Source organism: Ptychodera flava, chromosome 4 (genome assembly GCF_041260155.1).
Source record: "Ptychodera flava strain L36383 chromosome 4, AS_Pfla_20210202, whole genome shotgun sequence".
Classification (NCBI taxonomy): domain Eukaryota; kingdom Metazoa; phylum Hemichordata; class Enteropneusta; family Ptychoderidae; genus Ptychodera; species Ptychodera flava.
In genome coordinates, this window is record NC_091931.1 from 18,786,089 (window position 1) to 18,805,591 (window position 19,503).

A 19,503-nucleotide genomic window follows, 5' to 3' on the forward strand; every position below is an offset into this window, starting at 1 on the left:
TATAATACAACAGTGGTGCTCGATTGTATCCGGCTATCAGTCACATGCATCATTAAATCTAACTAGATATAAAAATTCGTCAAAAACAAACTCACACTGTCAATCCAATAAGGAACGTTAATTTGCCAATGACAAGTCTCATACGAAAGAAATAGGGAGTAATCAGTCGTCCAATCGTCACATACTCTTTTAGTTACGATTGAATTTTCTACTGAGACTGTTGAAAAAGATAGATCGATCGAAGTCTAGCCAGACACTCAAATTTTGCAAAGGTAACACGTTTTGTTCCAACGACATACAATTTAACATTATCAAACCTATAGGTAGCTCGACCAATTTTAAGGCCAAACATTGGAAATTTCTAATTTTTTAAGGTCAGGTTCCATACTTTCAATATCACACGTAATGGTCGTGCAGTAAACGTAAATTAGTCAAGTAGGTGAATTATTCTTCACTCGACCGAATACAATATTTGAACGTTCTAAATATGGCCGACGCTATATGTGGATAGCGGTAATCCGTCCTGCTGGTAGTTGAATACTTTTCGATGAATACTTAGGACTTGTCGACAGGCATGATTTCTTCATTAGTTAAGTACAACAAAAATTGACCCTACGTCTTCGACTGCTATTGACTAAATATAGTGGTGTGACTTATAAACGATGAGGTATCCGTCAAAAAACACAAGGGGGATGTTATCATGACCTTTAACCCGTTGAACACACGTGCCGTATACATCGTTTACAATTATTAATAATGTCAGGAGCTCGAATTACGCGTGATTCTAAAAACAGTTTAACGGAAATATACTTGTGTCTTCATTTTCTGAAAACCTTTAATACACATAATCGAAAATTTACAGAAGGACAAGATGCTGATCACATGACATGACATGACATGAGACAGCTATTTTGCACAGCCACATTACACAGTGCTCCCATTTCATTTAGCCCGCGAAAAGTTCACCATTTTTAGAACATTTCCCCTTGGATTATAGAAATATATCGTTGAATAGGTAAGTAATTTAACGTTATATTCAATTTGTTTGTGAAATTTCAAGTCTGTAAAAGCAATCTCACGGTATACGACGGGCATGTTTATTCGTTATTTTTAATACGTCACACTGTTATGTATTTCTAGGCAGCCATTTTGGAAATTATGCACTTGATGTTAAAAGTGACATTTCACGTCCTTCATTTCAGTTCCTTCGTAAAATTTCAGGGCTGTATACGTAACAGCAATCTCATGGTAACGCCTGCTTAATATAAATTGTCGACCTGGACGCATTGGTCGATCAATCAAACCAGAAATGAAATCAATTACAAGAGCCATGGAGATTTGTTCTCAACAAGTACATCATCCCAACACTTGCGTGCTTTCGTACTTCCGATGAGATAGCAACAAGGCTCATTTTCCTAAATGCTTGCCAGCCCCCTGACTTTGGAAATATGTATAATTTAAGCCACTGATATCCAATACTTCAGTAGGATTTGATAACGGATCATACTTCTCTAAAGCAATTGAAAAAAAGAAGTCCATCCCCTTTCTCGAATACTTTCTGGCTTTAAAAGTACTCTCAGTTTAAGTTTGTGGATAATACCTGTAGTCAAGAGTCTCTTTATTCTAAACATGGCAACAACAAATTTCGCGGCTTATTTTAAAAGCAAACCTTGCCCTGTAATTTTATATACTGTTACCATCTACGTGTGTCATCCGGAATTTTAAATATTTTAAATATTTCTCAGAATGTAGCACAAAAAGTACCCTATGCCCTTGAAGATGCCCTTGAAGAGGTATTTGAGTTCAGACTATTTTCTCCTTCCATCTGATATTGAATTCTTAAGTCGATGAATACTTATGTTGCTCTAATAGTCTCATTTTTCCAGAAGTAGTGACAGCCTTTATTTTCTCAAATCTGCCTTTGTTGAGGGACAAAGTGTCCCATTTATGATATCTCTCGCATTTCGCTAAAACAAATCTTGGGAAAAAAGACAAGGATTGACGAGTAGGGCAACGCTTTACAATGTCACTATGAGAATCTAATCTGATGTAAGATGGGTAATAAGTGTACCTTTTGTGTGAAATGTAATCTTGGTAATACTGTATGGGGACAATTGTATGGGGCGAGAAGTCACGCTTATCATTAGTAAAATACTTGTTGCGAAGAAAAAGGGGCACGAGACATTAGTCCTATGTAGTGTTTCCATGCAACAGCATTGATATAAAATATTAAAGGAAAGTGAATGTGTAGTTTCCCGTCACTCCCTGTTCCAATGAAACCTAGTTCAAATCCGTTAGTCAGTATACATGAAAGGTGCCATAAGCTGTAGAGGACCGCAAGTACACCTCTTTTTCTCTGTTTAATGGTGGCCAGAAAAAATAATGAAATTAAATGGAGTGATGTTATTTATTTTTATAGTCACAAAAAGGAAATCAACAAAATTGATCAATCCCAGTGAAACATCACTGATCTTCAGATGTACAGAATGAGTAGCGTTTGATTGTGCCTATACTCGACCGGCCATAATCATATGTTACAATACTGCCTGTAACACATCAACAAAAGATCTAATCTCGCTTTTCTTTTTCCAATATTTTACAAATTTTAGCTACAACCATTTGAGCAGTATCCTTTAACATTATTTTTATTAGCTACGAGTATTTACATTTTATTATATTAGCTACGAGTATTTACATTTTATTATATTAAACTGAGGACACGGACCACGTTAGTCAAGAGAACAAAACAGCGGCTAATTTTGATTATTGACAGTGAAAGTTCTCATTTTCTATGCTAGGTCAGCAGAGAAAGGCGGTTAAAGTGCAGTATGTATGCAGCAATGCAGCGACCAGCCAACATAAACGACGGCACGGCCTTGTGTTTATTTTGCAAGGCGGCCATCATTTTCAACAACCGCGATTCGTTCTGCTCAAAGATCTGCTTTGAAAGGTATGAGCTCAAGCAGTTGATGTAAGTATTCAAAGATATGACCAACTGCATGGTCACGGCATTCAAAAGGACCTGATTTGCTTTTCGTTTATATTCAGTTTATAAGGAAAAATTGGGTCACCTAATATTCAAAGCTTATGAAAACAGCTTTGCCTAGAAGTAATGAGTACTCAAACTTTTCTGTAACTTTGATTCATGCGTAAGTAAAAGAAAAGAAATTTGCTCGCAATTGTGTACACTGTAAAGTTTTGCAATTGTACTGGCATTTGGTTAAACCTCTTAATTATATACAGCAGCTCAAAATAAGCTACAGAAATTTTTAATATTATATTTACGAACAAGAACTCTTCCGAGGATAATCTTTCTTTTGCCTGATTTTCGTTTTCCAAAGTGTTCAAAATATTGCTCATATGTGTATGTATGTCAGTATATATGTCAGTATGTATGTCAGTATGTATGTCAGTATGTATGTCAGTATGTCAGTATGTATGTATGTATGACTGCATGCATGTTGGTTTTCACAAGGATATCTGACAGGGAACAATTTGAAAGTACAAGGAGTGAAAGCGCGAGAGGCCGAGGGGGAGAGCGCGTAGAGAATTTTGAGAAATTGCTAGGTGCAATTGATGATGCAATTGTGCACCAGGTAAAACTCTTTAAAAATGACATGGGACACCCCAAGGGGAGACAGCGAGAGGTAGGGTGTCTCCCTTTTGCATCGAAAGACAGCTCCCATCTTCATTATCAAAATCACCAAAAATACCCGTTATTTTGATTTTACTCCAATTCATTAGTAAACATCAGAACTCTACCTCTGATTCAGGCTCAATGTCAGTGTTTGTGTGGTCACCATATTTAACTTGAATGTATCTATTATGCACATTTATCAAACACGATCTGAAATTTGATAACTTGTTGTTAACTCATAGTTGCTGATCCGGGAACAATTTATGTCGAACACACACCGTAAAATCATAAAAGCTTACTCTGTTCAGATCGAACATAATGAAATATCACCAAATCAGTTGACTTGATGTTTCCGTAGGCAATACAAATTCCTTAGCTGCAGTCCAGGGCTGACGCGTATGCAATGGTGTTTCATCATTCAAATTCCCTGCAGCTTTATTTCGATGTAACACCAACGGCAACTATGAATCCATGATCTAAGGCACAGTGACTGAAGAAATTTAATCTTGTAAAATGATTTTAGAAAACAGCAATGACTGATGACATGCTCTCATTTCGGACCGTCCAAAAACACATGGCAAACAGAAATATAGGTTTGCATCGGATACAAATCTCGGGATATTCGTCTTTTATTGTATCCAATTCCACACGAAAAAACGTTGACGTTTCAATAGACACTGACTTTCATCGTCTAAAATGTATCTTAAACACTTGAGTTACTTTTCTTTTTCCAAGATTTCCTACTCACGCAAAATCAAACAGAGATAGCTGCCCCATTTTGTCCGATTGATTGCACTGCGCGATTGTGTCCAAACTCTACCAAGGGTCAAACACCGTCGATGACGCCATGAAACGCTTTATCTGATTTGTTAAATATAGCGATTTTTGAGTACTACAATCTCATTGGCTAGAAAGAACCTGATTTACATATCATAGCACAATCTTTACATGACCTTCAAGCAGGCTATGTACTACGCATTCCAGCATCATAACGCATAGCGGACGTCGACATGTGTGAATGAGTAACCAAAGACTTTATCGCCCTTTTCATGACACGATCTTCTTGTATCATTTGCAAAATGTTACATTTTTGAAAAAGATATAAATGGATCAACAGTCGGAGTCAGTATGTTTTATCTCATTTTTTGTTTGCAACTCTGAGATATTACAGCCGGAGAAATGACCTCGCCAGCGATGCAATATCTCAGGCTACTGGCCTGATATATGCATATATGAAAATGTATGTATGGTACACGTATATGTACAAATGTATGTCTGTCTGTGTTTGTTTGTTTATGTATGCATGTATCTATGTATGAATGAATATTTGTATGTATGTATGTATGTATGTATGTATGTATGTATGTATGTATGTATGTATGTATGTATGTATGTATGTATGTACGTACGTACGTACGTACGTACGTACGTACGTATGTATGTATGTATGTATGTATGTATGTATGTATGTATGTATGTATGTATGTATGTATGTATGTATGTCTTGTTGTTCTGGATTTAATGAATGAATCTGCTATAGCATTTTTTGAAATCTGAAAGAGTGACTATTTGCAGGCCTTTTATGATCATTTCTTACTTACGTTTTCTCTTATTTGCACAATTAGGACCACGGACGAGATCTCTTTGGCAGTCCAGGTGAGGCATTGCCTATGAGAAGATAAGGCATCTTTTTTCCATGCTTTCTTCTCCTTATGTTCATTTTATTATTCGAAGCGATTTTATATTTAAGATAAGCGTAAAAAAGCTACGTTTCATACTAGTAACGTTTACAGGTATCTCATATGCATCTAAAAAATTGAATATCAGGCAAAGGAATAAAATTGTCAACCCTGTTACCAATGTAAATTCTTTACCCTTGTTAAAATTGCCAAAATGATATCTGCTGTTTTTCTTTTTGATGGCCCTAAACAGGTAAACGATACGTCCAATGAACCTCAGCTTTACCATACATATTCAAGGGGAAGGGAAGAAGTTGGCTTTTCAGATATACTCAGGCAAGAAATTGAGAGGAGAAATTTATTGGAGAACATGCTAGAAGCTACAAACACGAGGATTGCAGAGTTGGAAAGACCTACAAAAGAAATGCAGCGTAGCCAGGCTGATAGGATCACTAAGCTGTACGATATAGTTAATAACTTGGTTGGAAAACAGGAAAGAGATGGAGGTACCAGTGAACAGAATGCTGCCAGACAAACCAGACTTGAAGAAGAATTTAAGTCTCTGAAAGACGTTATTGCAGGGTTACAGTTGAGTATAGAAACGAAAGATAGAGAGAAGGATGCACTTGTAGAAAACAAACAAGCTCTTGATGAAGAGAAGTTAAATATAAGACAAGAAAACAAGAAGCTGACCGAAACACTGGAAAAACTCACAAAGGAGAATAAAAGCCTGCAAGGCAAAGTAATGTCATTAGAAAGCACAATATTTGCACTGAAAGACGAAGTCAGAGGACAACAGTCTCAGGTTGAAGATATGAAAATAAATGGTGAAGAACTGAAAAGTGGGATGGTGAAGAACGCCGAAGTTCTTAAAACAATCTCTTCTAATATGCCAGTCCTCAAAGAGTTATCACAGTTAGTAGACAAACTGCAAGAGATGTTAAAGAAGGCCGACAACTTTTTGGTGATAGAAATGGTGGTGCAGGGATGCCAAACTTAAACCAGGACTTCAACATCAGCAACACCATCACACAACCTGTACAAAGCGTTCCACAGCCAGCGAATACTACTGGGGGCAACGGTCATCCGCGCGGGAATCCATTAGCTAACGTATCTTCCCCAACACCAGAATCGACAATGCAACACAGCGATAACATCAATTCAAAATCAGACACTGGATTTAATGAAGGTAACATTGCTACAATTCAACTGCAATCTAATCTATATTTATGGGTTAATTGTAGCGTCACATTTGCTGCTTCCTTTCTTGATGATGTCCCATTGCACAGCCGGCAGCTATTATAACAAACCACCATAGGGATTAACACAAAACTATATATAATCTTTAAATGGATTTTTGTGAACGCACCACAACTGCATTGCGATAAACTGAAAATGCTTTATATTATCCAAAATTACAAGCAACTCAAACAGAAAGAACATTGTTGAAGTAATAAACATACCCCTCTAAAATAAACTAATGCATTACTATCATAATAAGTACAGGAGAGAGCCACTTCAGTCAAGCGAAAGAATGAAGGGCAGTAGATGACTTAGATCCGGCAACTTAGAGGTCAGGCAACTGCCAAAAGTGTGGATCCATCCTGCGAGACTGAGCGTAGGAACACAGCATAATCCCTGAGGAATGGGGGGCTAGGATTTAATCCAAGGCCCATGTTTGAAAGGAGAGAGAGAGAGAGAGAGAGAGAGAGAGAGAGAGAGAGAGAGAGAGAGAGAGAGAGAGAGGGGGGGGTATTGAGGTGGGATTGACGGCAGTTTACGAACTGCAAACAATCAGAAGTGAGTAAATGAAAGGTGACAGAATAAAGCTTAAAGGGATCATGTTACAACTGATAGCCGGAGTAGGATGGGAGCAGTGTGGACAGTTCATAAACACCTCTGTGCCAAACAAAGATTACACTAAACAATCAGTAACATAATCTCGACATATTCTTTTCCTTCAGATTAATCGCTTCATACATCAGTGTTGAAATAAAGACGAAAATCTGACAACATGATAGCTGGAAGTAACGTGAGAAGCATATTCATCAGCCGACTGAAGACGTCAAACTGAAATTAACAAGGGACTCTGTCGAATTTTTCTTCTCCTGAGGCAGGGCTTCTCGAAAAGTAGGCTGAAGTTTATGTTAGATACTGAAACATAATTTCCAAATGCGGCATATTTATTTGTAACACAACTGAAACGGTACAGAATTCCTAACTTTGACTAATACAGTGCTTCAGTAGCTTCACTGGATTACTATTGATTTTGACACTTTTTGGTCATTCTTGATGGATGTAGCATGATGCACTGACAGGGTACTCTTACCCGTTCCCGACACCTTGTATCACCACGAATAACTTATATGCGTGGTTCAAGATGGTCATTCCTGATATTGTAAATATTTGTGTGTAAACTACCTGGTAATTTTATTACCTTGTATGATTTGAATTATTAGATTTGTTTTGACGATATTTTGCTATTCAGTGAAACAAAAATGTATGTACGCTTAATTCAGTAGTTTTCCCTGTCCTGCTTAACTACATTTGCTGTGGCATACTTCCTAACACTTTTCAGTTGCAGCATTTTGTAGAGTGCGTGGATATACAGATAAGTAAAGCTAAGTATAGGTGTGGTTAAGAGTGTCGCTCACAATCATGAAAATCAAATGTATTACTGCCGAATATAGCACTCTTTTGTTTAATGTAGCGGTTTTGTTACTTCAGTGTTGTGAGAATTTTATTTCATAGGTTCAGTGTTTTTGAGTACTTAGTTGGCATTTGAATGTTATGCAGCTGACATATGTGGCAGAATTAAAAGAGACTTCAGTGTTTATGCCATGTTCACAATGTAACTTTTATTACACTTTGAATACTGGGAAAAATAGCTCAAATTATGGTATATGAAGTGTTTGCAAAGATTTTTTGGACTTTGTAATTACATGCATTTAAACAAGAAATTTGATTTCGGACCTTCACTGAAATGTTGATTTACTATACATAACGTAGTCTATGAGGAAAGTATGAATATTTTTTCCAATACATAGATTAGCCAAATTTCTGCTTCCGTTAATGTTTGACAAGTAATGTAAATGTACGTAATGAGAATAGGGCGTTTGAAAGAGCAGATGTGAACAACAAATATGATATTGAAATTTCATCCAAGTGATTATTTGTCAAGTTAAAAAAGGATTCTTTGAAAGTTCAAACATCAAATGAGAAATTATATGTCAATTGAGATATTATTGATACACACAAAGGGTCGCTATTTTTTGCGCATGAAAATTGGGGAGGGTCACTCTTTTTTCTTGCAAACACTTTTGAAGGGAGTCACTCAGGGAGCAAAGGGTTAATGAATCAAATCCGATGAAAAAAATTGTTTCAGAGAGGGGGGTCACATTTTGCAATTTATGAATTAAGGCGGGGTCAAATTTTAGAAATTTAATTTGGAGGGGGTTGCTTTTTGCATCATTTTAGCTTAAATTCCACCGACACCCCCTTTCCCCGTAAAAAGAACCCCCCCAAAAAAAAAACAAAAACAAAACAAAAACAAAAAAAAAAAAAACGAATGCTCCCTAACTTAAAAAAAAATTATAAGGTGGTCACACGGGCAAATTTCTCCAGAGAATCGTTTGCATTATTTTGTTGATTGAATCATTTTCAAAGTTAGTTTTTGAGCGTAAGGTTAAAAATCAGTCCTTTCAATGGTTTCTATAACCACTAACTGACTTCAATTAATATCACTGTCAGGCATTGGTATTCCTTGATTTGAAGTTAAGTCAGAATTGTTACTTTGTGGCGATGCATGCAATGTATTGTTTGCAAATTATAATTTTACCCTTTTAAAGTTATTTTTTTGTTAACCTGTTATCGCTACGGTATGCGCATGTGCAAACCGCTAGGACGAAATTTGAGTTCAAGAATCAAAACCGACGCCATCTTGTTCTCCGTCTTGACTCGTTTGAAACGTTTTAAACATTTCCTCGTGTATTCGAACATGTTTTGTAAGTTTGATTTTTTATGGTGATGATACTTTCGTTGACCTCGTGTATTCTTTGGTACAAACGGCTTCTTCGAAAGGCTGAACAACGATGGACTCTGTAGACCGTATGGCCGTACTCATCGGATACCGGCGAATCCGTTTGTTTTAGCGGCAGACAGAAGACATGTCAGGGAAGGGAATCTGCGGCCGGTTGTGAAGCCCAGCGTCAAGTAAGCCAGAGCGAGCCCCGGTTAGTATGCACACGCGTATTTTACTGGCCAGCGTTGTTTGTCTGTCGATTGTTCGCTGTGCTCTTGGTGAAGCGATCACTTTGAATTTTTCGTCCTTTATTTAAATTGGTAAATTTCTTAACATGTACGTTGAATTTGGTATTATTATTGACTCTGGTCGCTGAAGAGATAGTGTGCGTATATTTTGATCGATTTGCCAGGGAACATACGTGCGTGTCAAACGCTGAGACATAACTTGAACGAAACGCGGTTCATCCATGGCTGGATGCATGTCTGCGCAGCAGGGTCGTGTTTAACCGGTTGCATGGGAAGTTTTGTCGGTTACACCATCTATTTTTGTACATTCATGATCAGCACATATGCATAGTCCTGCTACGCAGAGCTATGCTCGAACAGACATGAGTAATTTAGTACGGTCACGGTATGTAACGTTATTAGTTTAACTGTTGCCTGTTTTGGTTTTTTTTCGCCAGAATACCATCAGTTTTGTCGCTCTACTGGTTTGTACTTGAATTCGCGCACCGGCATGATGCAATAATCAACGTCAAAATGTTTGATGTAGACTATGATTGCACCGACTGCATGCAAGTCACTCGCTATCGTTTGGCTATGGATAGCCAAAATATTTTAAAACCGCGACGTTTGTGATGCCTAGTTTTCGGTTTTACGAGAATATCTATAGGGTATGTTTACAAGAATGTCAACTTGATATATGAGACTGACTGAATTCTCCCTTGGACAAAAACACAAGATATTTTTGTATGACTCTTGTGAATATCTGCGCATATATTTTTTGTCCTTATCAGGAAAGTAGGAGTAAATGAGCCTGTCAGGCTGATTTAATTCATTGTCATTATAGTTTATTTTTTACCACATTGTATGTAGTTCCATTTATTAAACTGAAATTTAAATTTATTCTTTTGCCTTTACACTAAGAGAGAGGTACTTATATTTAATCTCATGGTAGATTAAGATGTAGAGTTTAATTAGGGAGCCTTCAGTAATTACAGGGGGGTGGGCCGGGAGAATTTCGCGAACACCTGTACCGTAAAATGTGACCCTCCCCCCAATCCTCCTGTCTAAAATGTGACCCTCCCCCTTGTCCGACATTCTAAAACTTGACCCTCCCCCCCCCCCCCATCACTGCGGTATTCTCCCCGGGAATAAATAAAACAGTATCAGCTAATTTACATAACAATTGGTTCAATTGTTATGTTAGGGACAAATTACAGAGGGGAGGGCTGGTGTTTTTGGAGGGACAGTCGCAATTTATCACGCAAGAATTTTTCAAGAGATATGGTATTTCATACAGTTTAGGGAGGGTCACAATATTTTGTGCAACTATAAGAAGGCAAGATGTAGCTGATTTAGTGCATCATCCAAAAATATCAAATCATAATACATGGAGTCTATCAGGCAAATTATTGACAATTTGCCCCCACAAACAATGCTATATCTGTATTTTATACATGTTTGATAATGTATTCAAATGTACTTTGCTTGAATAGGGAAGTAAAATGAACATTTGTGTACAAGAAATTGATTTCTGAATTTCATCTAAAAAGTCGTTCACTATCCATGGTGTTTATGATGAAATTATGAATAGTTTTTTCCAATACAAAATAGGTAAATCTTTGCATTTCTGTACTCTTGGTTATTGATATTAATTTTCTTGATTAGACTAGAGTGGTTACAAATCTATGGTTGTGTAAGAAATTTGATTTTGGAATTTCACCAAATGTCATTCAATACACTATGCATTGGGGTCTATGATGAATAATTTTTTTCAGTACAAAATTAGATAAATCTGTGCATTTATGCATGCTTGATTATTTAGATTATTGTTCTTGATTAGAATACAGTGGTTACAAGTCCATGGTTGTGTAAGAAATTTGATTTTGGAATTTCACTGAAATGTCGATTCACTATGCATTGGGGTCTATGACGAAACTATGAGTATTTTTTTTACAGTACAAAATTAGATAATCTGTGCATTTATGCATGCTCGATTATTCACATTATTGTTCTTAATAAGACAAGAGTGGTAACAAGTCGATGGTTGTGCAAGAAATTTGATTTTGGAATTTCACCAAAATGTCGATTCACTATGCATTTGGGGTCTATGACGAAACTATGAATATTTTTTTTCAGTACAAAATTAGATAAATCTGTGCATTTATGTATGCTTGATTATTCACATTATTGTTCTTGATAAGACTAGAATGGTTACAAGTCCATGGTTGTGCAAGAAATTTGATTTTGGAATTACACCAAAATGTCGATTCACTATGCATTTGGGTCTATGACGAAACTATGAATAATTTTTTTTCAGTACAAAATTAGATAAATCTGTGCATTTATGTATGCTTGATTATTCAGATTATTGTTCTTGATAAGACTAGAATGGTTACAAGTCCATGGTTGTGCAAGAAATTTGATTTTGGAATTTCACCAAAATGTCGATTCACTATACATAGGGTCTATGATGAAACTATGAATAATTTTTTTTTCAGTACAACATTAGATAAATCTGTACATTTATGTATACTTGATTATTAACATTATTGTTCTTGATTAAACTAGAGTGGTTACAAGACCCTCCCCCCTTACAAGTCTATGGTTGTGTAAGAAATTTGATTTTGGAATCTCACCAAAATGTCAATTCACTATGCATTGCGGTCTATAAGTGTGTGCGTATTTTTTTGGTGATTTCCTATTCAGGAAATATCACACGGACAATCAAAGTTTTGGCCATAATATCAGCTTCTGTCAAAAGTGACCCTCCCCCCCAAGATAGGTTTATAAAAAGTGACCCTCCCCCTTGAACTGTTTTCTAAAAAGTGACCCTCCCCCCAATTCCCCCGGCCCACCCCCCCTGTAATTACTGAAGGCTCCCTTACAGTCCTTCCACACGATTGAATGCATTTTTTTCGTGCATTGTATAGATCAGATATGACAAACTTCATGTAGTGTGTGTAGGAATCAAACTATTTTGTAACCAATGGCCCAGATATTACTTTCTTTGTTGTGGGCAATAAATACACTAGTTAATGCCAAGGATCAAGTTTAAGTCTTATTTTTATTATAAGTACATATACCGTAAGTCAGGGTAGAAAAGTGGTTGAATATACGCATGCATCAGCGATTGTTCATCATGGAACAATTGTTTGAAGCCAAATTTTTCTCTCCTTTTTATCAATGATATTTATGAAAAATAAACTTTCATCTTTTTCCATTGTAAATATTTTCCATACTTTTGAATCCCATATCTTTCTTTTAATTTATCTTTACACATGTCGAAGGTGATTGATACTTAGATTCTGAACCCCGCTTTACATACTGCAACGCCTGACAATTACATTTAGTGTTTGCTACGCCGGTACATTTACCGACCAGTTCAAACAACTTTCACGTTAGTAAGCGAAATTCCTTTAGTTCTAGGCAAATTGACTTTTTACCACAATACAGTACTTCCAATGCTTTGCAAATCATCAAACACAGGAGGTCCAAGGGACGTCGGTGCCTGGGCCCAATGTAATTTAGGTGTGCCCATCATAACCTGCAGGGTTGGGCAAAAATCAAGCGTGATTATGAAAATTAAAATAAATTACAGCCAAAGGGTTTTAAAAATGTTCGGTCGGGTTAACGGGAAAACAAATTTTATTCGGTCCAACGTGTTCAATACACCAACGATAGAGTTTTACGTTTTTGAGCTTCAAAGTTGACTCATCGTCATACTGTTTTGTATACTGTTTTTGTCCGTCGAATGACCTGATATTTTGTGCAATCTATGTCGCTTTCTAAAGATCGTAAGCTTACTGTACTGATTTATTCGTGTGAACTTACGTTGACGTGTAACTTTCAGGTGTATCACCAGTAACCGCGACGTTACTAAGTTAATTCATCGACGGACCAGTGCTTGCAGGCCATTAGCATCGGGTCTATCGAGGTTTTGGAGAATAGCTAAAGCTTTAGAGCCGCGAAATTTCGTTGGACATGCTATCCCTTCTAAATTTATCGCATCATCATTTCTGTAATCATTTTAAGAAATACGGCATCGATCGCGACAGATCGCACAAAAGTTCCAGTAGAACAGGGGTAACACTGCTTCCTGTTCGTCGTCACACTCGTGGCGATCTGTGATGGTTCACGTGATTAATTTATGTAACTATGTTCTCCCAAATCATGGTTCATATGTTGTTGTTATGCTTGTTTTAAAGGTAGCTCATTACCTTAGCGTGTTAGTATTAAAGTCCAGGGCCCGGCCTTCATAAAGTGAGATTTCCGTCACACATCTACGATCCACGAATTTCCGATATCGGACTGAATGGCCATACGTTAGACTATATACAGATTTAGTGATCGCAATAAACATGATCAAATACTATATGATATTCGACTGCTGGTTTCGCTTAAGCCTTAGGATTTGTCGCCTTTTCAAGCGAGATGTATAATCAATGATGAAGTTCCAAAGGGACGGCACAGGGGGCAGATAAAAGTCCCCTGGGGTGGGGAGGGAGGGTTTTTTTGTGCAACGGTTTACCTTATTTGATTTTATTAATTTTGACTGTGATATTTCAAATAAAGCTTTCGACTCCAAACTGTCTGACTGTGTTTTCAATACCTACAATTCCTTATCTCCTCTTCAACCAGTGCACATACCACTCTAATTGCTCCGCAAACATTGCCAACTTGTTAATGACTGTGCGTATCAGCGGATTAGCTTATTAAGTCAACACCACAGCCGTCCCACACGTGTCAAATTTGAAAAGGACTGGTCCGTTAGCTTGACATGTACAATGGCTTTCAATGTACAATGGAGGCGCTGGAAGAGGGGATATCACTTTGCTATATGCCAAATGTGTGCAAAATATTCCAAGAACCCTGAAATGTTAGAATGGGACCAATAAGGAACATTTGATGATAGGTGTCTAAACCAATGTCCCTGAGTAATTACACATACTATCCTGCACATTTTGTGCGATGCGTTTTTGTCTAGTCTGTTGTCACCGTTGTCTGATGTTATCTGTAAATCAAGACATTTGCCATATCATATACGCTCAAAAGTAAAAGATACAGTTAGTTGTGGCTGTATATAAAATGACGACTGAATGTGCACAGAGCTTTTGTTCAAATTTCATCATTTTATATTCAGGGAGGGGGGCACTTTTTAACCGAACCTAGCTTGATTACAGCTCGCTTGCGATCAGTATACACCTATTTCCTATATTTCAATCTCAGACCAAAGATTTTAATTTAAAAGGGCCTAAAAGTTGATAATCAAGATGATAAAAGCATTTGTAAATTGAAAATTAGCTCCATTTCGATGTTCTTTCTGAAGGTGCAAATTGGTTTATTGGGTGGCCGAAATGTGCCACGGATTCGGTAGCTATCAACGAAGTTGCCGATTCATCTTTCAAGTGAATTTCTCACCTCTCCAATATAAGCAGACATTCCCAGTTCTAAAATTATAACGCAAACGAGGGATCGAATTGATTTTTTCTGTCAGTACAGAAAAAACGCGCTGTAGTCACTATGAAATCTGAGCTAAGCCAAAATTACATTCATATAATCAAAGCCGGTCTTTCGGTTGAAATTCCGACATACTCCCATTTGGTGTTACACCAAGCCCGGTGACCTTTGGTGACCGAAAGTCGTAAAGTGCAGTCGTTGAATGAAGGGTCAAAGATCGCGACAGGTTTTCCACGAAGTAATGAATATGCATTCGGGAATACGAAATCGTATTGGTTGAATACCGTAAACAACACGGTCAAGTAGGTTTGATTGACAACTCTTTGCATGCCACACTGACCTGTACTCACAATATCACACTTTACGGATGATAGAAACAAGAAAACTTTGATGTAGTTGCTGTTTAAGACCTAATAAGACAAGTAATGACAAAAGCGTAATGGCAAGAGAAAGCAAAATACAAATTTGAGAGCGTGTGTCTGCATTGTAAAATGTACTGTTTTCTTTTGCGCTGTATACTCACAATTACTTACATTTACTTTGTTTAGCACGGGCATGTGATTCAGCTTATTTGTGTAGTTTGTGACTGATGGAGGTGCTGGAAGAGACTCTGTCACTTTGCTGTATGTCAAACACTTTTGAAATTCATTTTCATGGTATAATGGGGCCAATAATTATAGTTTGATGATATGTTTTAAGCCACTGTCCAAGAATAATTGCCCATATTGTCCTGCACATTTACTGCATTTGCCATGCCCTATTCGTTCAAAAGTAAAAGATGCAGTTAGCTGTGACCCGATATAAGATAACAATTGTGCACAAAATTTATATTCAAACTTCATTATCGGTTCTCTGTGTTTATATTGCGGAGGGGGCCTTAGCCAATCCATTAGCTTTAATTACAGCTCTCTTGAGAAACTGGTCATCCAAAAGTTGAAAAGCAAACATAGCCTGGTCCAAAAAACTCAAAAATGTAACTTACTGGTTGTGTTGATAAATACTCTATTAAAAAAGCTAGCGACAAGAAATTTCGAGTAGGGGTCGTAGTTACATGCATGACCTGTATCCAACCTTGTCCGATACAGCTTTGTAGATGGACTAGAATTGGTTTATGACGATATCATCATTTCAACACCTGATGGTAGGCACTTTCTAAATCTTATGGAACATATTTTAACAGTTCTCAATAGGGACAAAGTTGCTCATACAATTTTGTAACAATACTCATATGTATCTTTTGAGCCCCACAGCCATTTATTTGAACATAATGCCCTTTACCACACAAACAATGAATGTCCACTTGGAGGTATCATAATTTTCAAGGCAGCTTACCATGTCATATGTGCTTGCTTCCATGTTAGTTACAAAATGATTCTCTCCCACTATGATTCGAACATCCAACTCTTGGTCAATTTCGGACACAAAACGCGTTATAAAAAAAACAACCAACACTGTAATTTTCCAGAAGTTTCTTATCTGTATCTCTTCATCAAAAAAGTGTTACGTGTGCAAAGGGGCAATTTTTGCCGTTGGGAGACTTTTGCTCTCCCGCGAAAGCATTCAGGAATTCCCTTTGAGGCATGATACTTCATATTTTCCCTTATACAACTTGCTTATTGGTACAAGTGTTAGAAAAGTTGTTCAATGGAGAAACTTAAAGACGGGGTTAATTGGTTAAAAAACTTATAAGTAAAATGACACCATTTGGAAATCATGGAAATTGATACAATTTCTATAAAAGTACGGAGGGTGAAGTATGAGCTTTTTCATAATTTTCATCGTGCTTTTTCTTTCCAATTAATAAATTCCTTACTCAAGCCCTCAATAGCCTCGTCGGAAATAACCTCTAGCATAGTTTCTACCTATTTTTCCCGGGGATATCGGCACTGCACGGAACTGTCAAATAATTGTCAATAATTGACATCTTGTAGTCAATTATTGACAAAGCATCAAGTTACTCTGACATAAGCAAGCGATGTAATCTTTGTATATCAGAAAAGCTACACACTATCAATGCTGACAAATCTATGCTGTTAAACAAACGCTCTGAGTTGGTTTCAAAATGTCGCCACCAAAATAAATAATATTTATCAAGTTTTAACACCGCCTACAAATAGAATGGTACGTTACGATCATATGAGTGTTGAGCTAAGATTCCTAATTCTTCTGTCTGAAGATTGCAGGATGCATGAAACTTAAAAACTTAAGTAACAGAAATCATTACCTTGTACTTGAAATAATTTGTTTATATACATACATATATATATATATATATATATATATATATATATATATATATATATATATATATATATATATATATATATATATATATATATATATAACAGGGCTCGAAATTAGCGGTAGTCCCGCGTCCACAGACTACCAACTTTTCTCTGAGGCTACCAAAACCCATGAAATGGTAGCCCACACGGACTACCAAAGCCTGGGACATGAAATTACTTAGTAGGCGACATGATGTTGATCGCTGTGAGATGACCGACGCCCATACAGTCAACCCAGCTGGACAAAGAAAGGCCAGACTATGACTGTGACGACAGTGCAGTGGAATTTGTTGCGACAAACATTCAATACTGAAATATCATTGTCTGACCTGATGTGCTTGGATGACAGGCTCGGAAAATGATGGCCAATGAAAATTCATTTTCATAGTTATTTAATCACAATGTATTAATCACAATTGAACACAAAATTATTCAAACTGCAAAGAAAAAGCTGTCGGGCCATCCACAAATTACGCTCTCCGAAGTGTACGAGATCATCCCATGATAGTGTACTATAGTGGGAAAAAATTGCCTCGAAAGTATTAGGAACATGACTGTACCAAGTTGTCATCCTGAAATTCATAGCCAATCTCTTTTTAGCATGTTATGTTTACACGTGCTGAGTGAAAAGTCGTCGTCGTGGCATATAAGCTCCAAGTGTAAATAGTTAGTGAAACTTTGAGGCGTCATCGTTGTCAACTACACATGCTATACCGTTCTCCTAAGGCTATGTATTGATGTCTAACGACTAGAAAATTCACTTCCTGGACATAATCATGCAAAATAAATCTTTCATTGTCTTGATATAAATAAAATTTATCTTTTACAAAACGAAATCTTCATGCATGGGCTACCAGACCATTTCACTGGGCTACCAACTTCAGAAAATGGTAGCCCAATGGGACTACCGGGGAAAAGTTAATTTCGAGCCCTCATATATATATATATATATATATATATATATATATATATATATATATATATATATATATATATATATATATATATATAATGTATACAATGTGCCCTCCCGGTCATCAAGACAAGATTCATCAGACCACCTGATTAAAAATCAAACATTAAGATTATCATCATTTTTCTGGACTATACATTACACCCTTTTAAAGTGGCTGTATGGTTTTAGTAAAAAAAACGTTCTGATGAAAGTTGAGTGAACACACTCAACCATACACATTGTCATCGAATTGATATTTAACTGTTCTTCACTATGTCAATTAAAATGGATTAGTAATGACTATGACGTATGAGTTATTGTCAAGAGAGCCTAAGTAGCCCAATTCTCTCTCTGAATGACACCAAAGTCAATGACATCAACTTACTTTCGCTTGTTTCTCTGGCGGATGGTTGTATTTATCCATATGTTATAAAAATCTTTGTCTTTCAGCTATAGCTGGCATTATTTCGTGATGTCACTGATATTTGCGCCCACGCTGTCTGAAAAAACTGCCACTCCTGAACATTTCCTCTTAGAATACCCGGAAAAAAACCAATGAGTCAAGGACCCTTCCACGTGTTACAATGATTCATTCATACACTACAGACAGTCACAATTTCCGAACAAACAAACTGCAAATCACGTACAAAAGACAGCCAACATGGCTGAAGGGTTTAAACTAAAACTAAAAATTATAATATATTCAATTAATGTGACTCGACAATTTGAAGGCTGTGACGAGACATGAGATAATAACATTTCTGTGCGTTTTGGACATTGTTCTTCCACCATTTATATAATCCCCTTTGAGGTGCATATTGTGCAGCCTCATGCATGTTTTGTTTGTTCAGTCCATAATTTAAGCAGTCAGTTCATAGAGCACAGCAACATAGTTCCTTCGTAAAACTGTATCTAAAGTCGCAATTTTGAGTTCAAAAATTTCGAGACCATATGTAGGGAGTTTAAACATGACTTTATGCCAGAATCTCAGTCCACGGGTCAAGCATTTTGCAATTAGCTTTCATTCATTTCTTTCTTTCATTAGCTTTGAAAACAGTAAAATATGTTGGTTATCAGAGATACAGAAAAGGATCTCCAGGAATGCGAGATGCCCTCAATGTATACGGACGGAAATGACGTCCACAGGTGTGAAAGCAATATAGCAGCCTTCCAGTATATTCCTATAAATGACAACCCTCTTTGTTCCAACTGTTCTGACCTTGACAAGGTTCACCCTGTCGA

At 36.9% G+C, this 19,503-nt stretch overlaps 1 protein-coding gene and 1 long non-coding RNA gene across 2 annotated transcripts; both read left to right on the top strand.

Moving 5' to 3' along the window:
• Positions 1–785: 785 nt before the first annotated feature.
• On the top strand, positions 786–5,295 carry LOC139131095 (uncharacterized). Its single transcript, XR_011552046.1, has 3 exons — positions 786–1,015; positions 2,799–2,971; positions 5,263–5,295. It is a non-coding gene; the product is annotated as an uncharacterized lncRNA (long non-coding RNA).
• A 235-nt stretch (positions 5,296–5,530) lies between these two features.
• LOC139132139 (chromosome partition protein Smc-like) lies at positions 5,531–6,316 on the top strand. Its single transcript, XM_070698530.1, has one exon. The coding sequence runs from the start codon at positions 5,531–5,533 to the stop codon at positions 6,314–6,316; it is 786 nt and encodes a 261-aa protein (XP_070554631.1).
• The last annotated feature ends 13,187 nt before the right edge of the window (positions 6,317–19,503 follow it).

Bases quoted from the DNA above. Each gene is read 5' to 3' on its own strand.
- LOC139132139 (XM_070698530.1), top strand. From the start codon at position 5,531: ATGATATCTGCTGTTTTTCTTTTTGATGGCCCTAAACAGGTAAACGAT.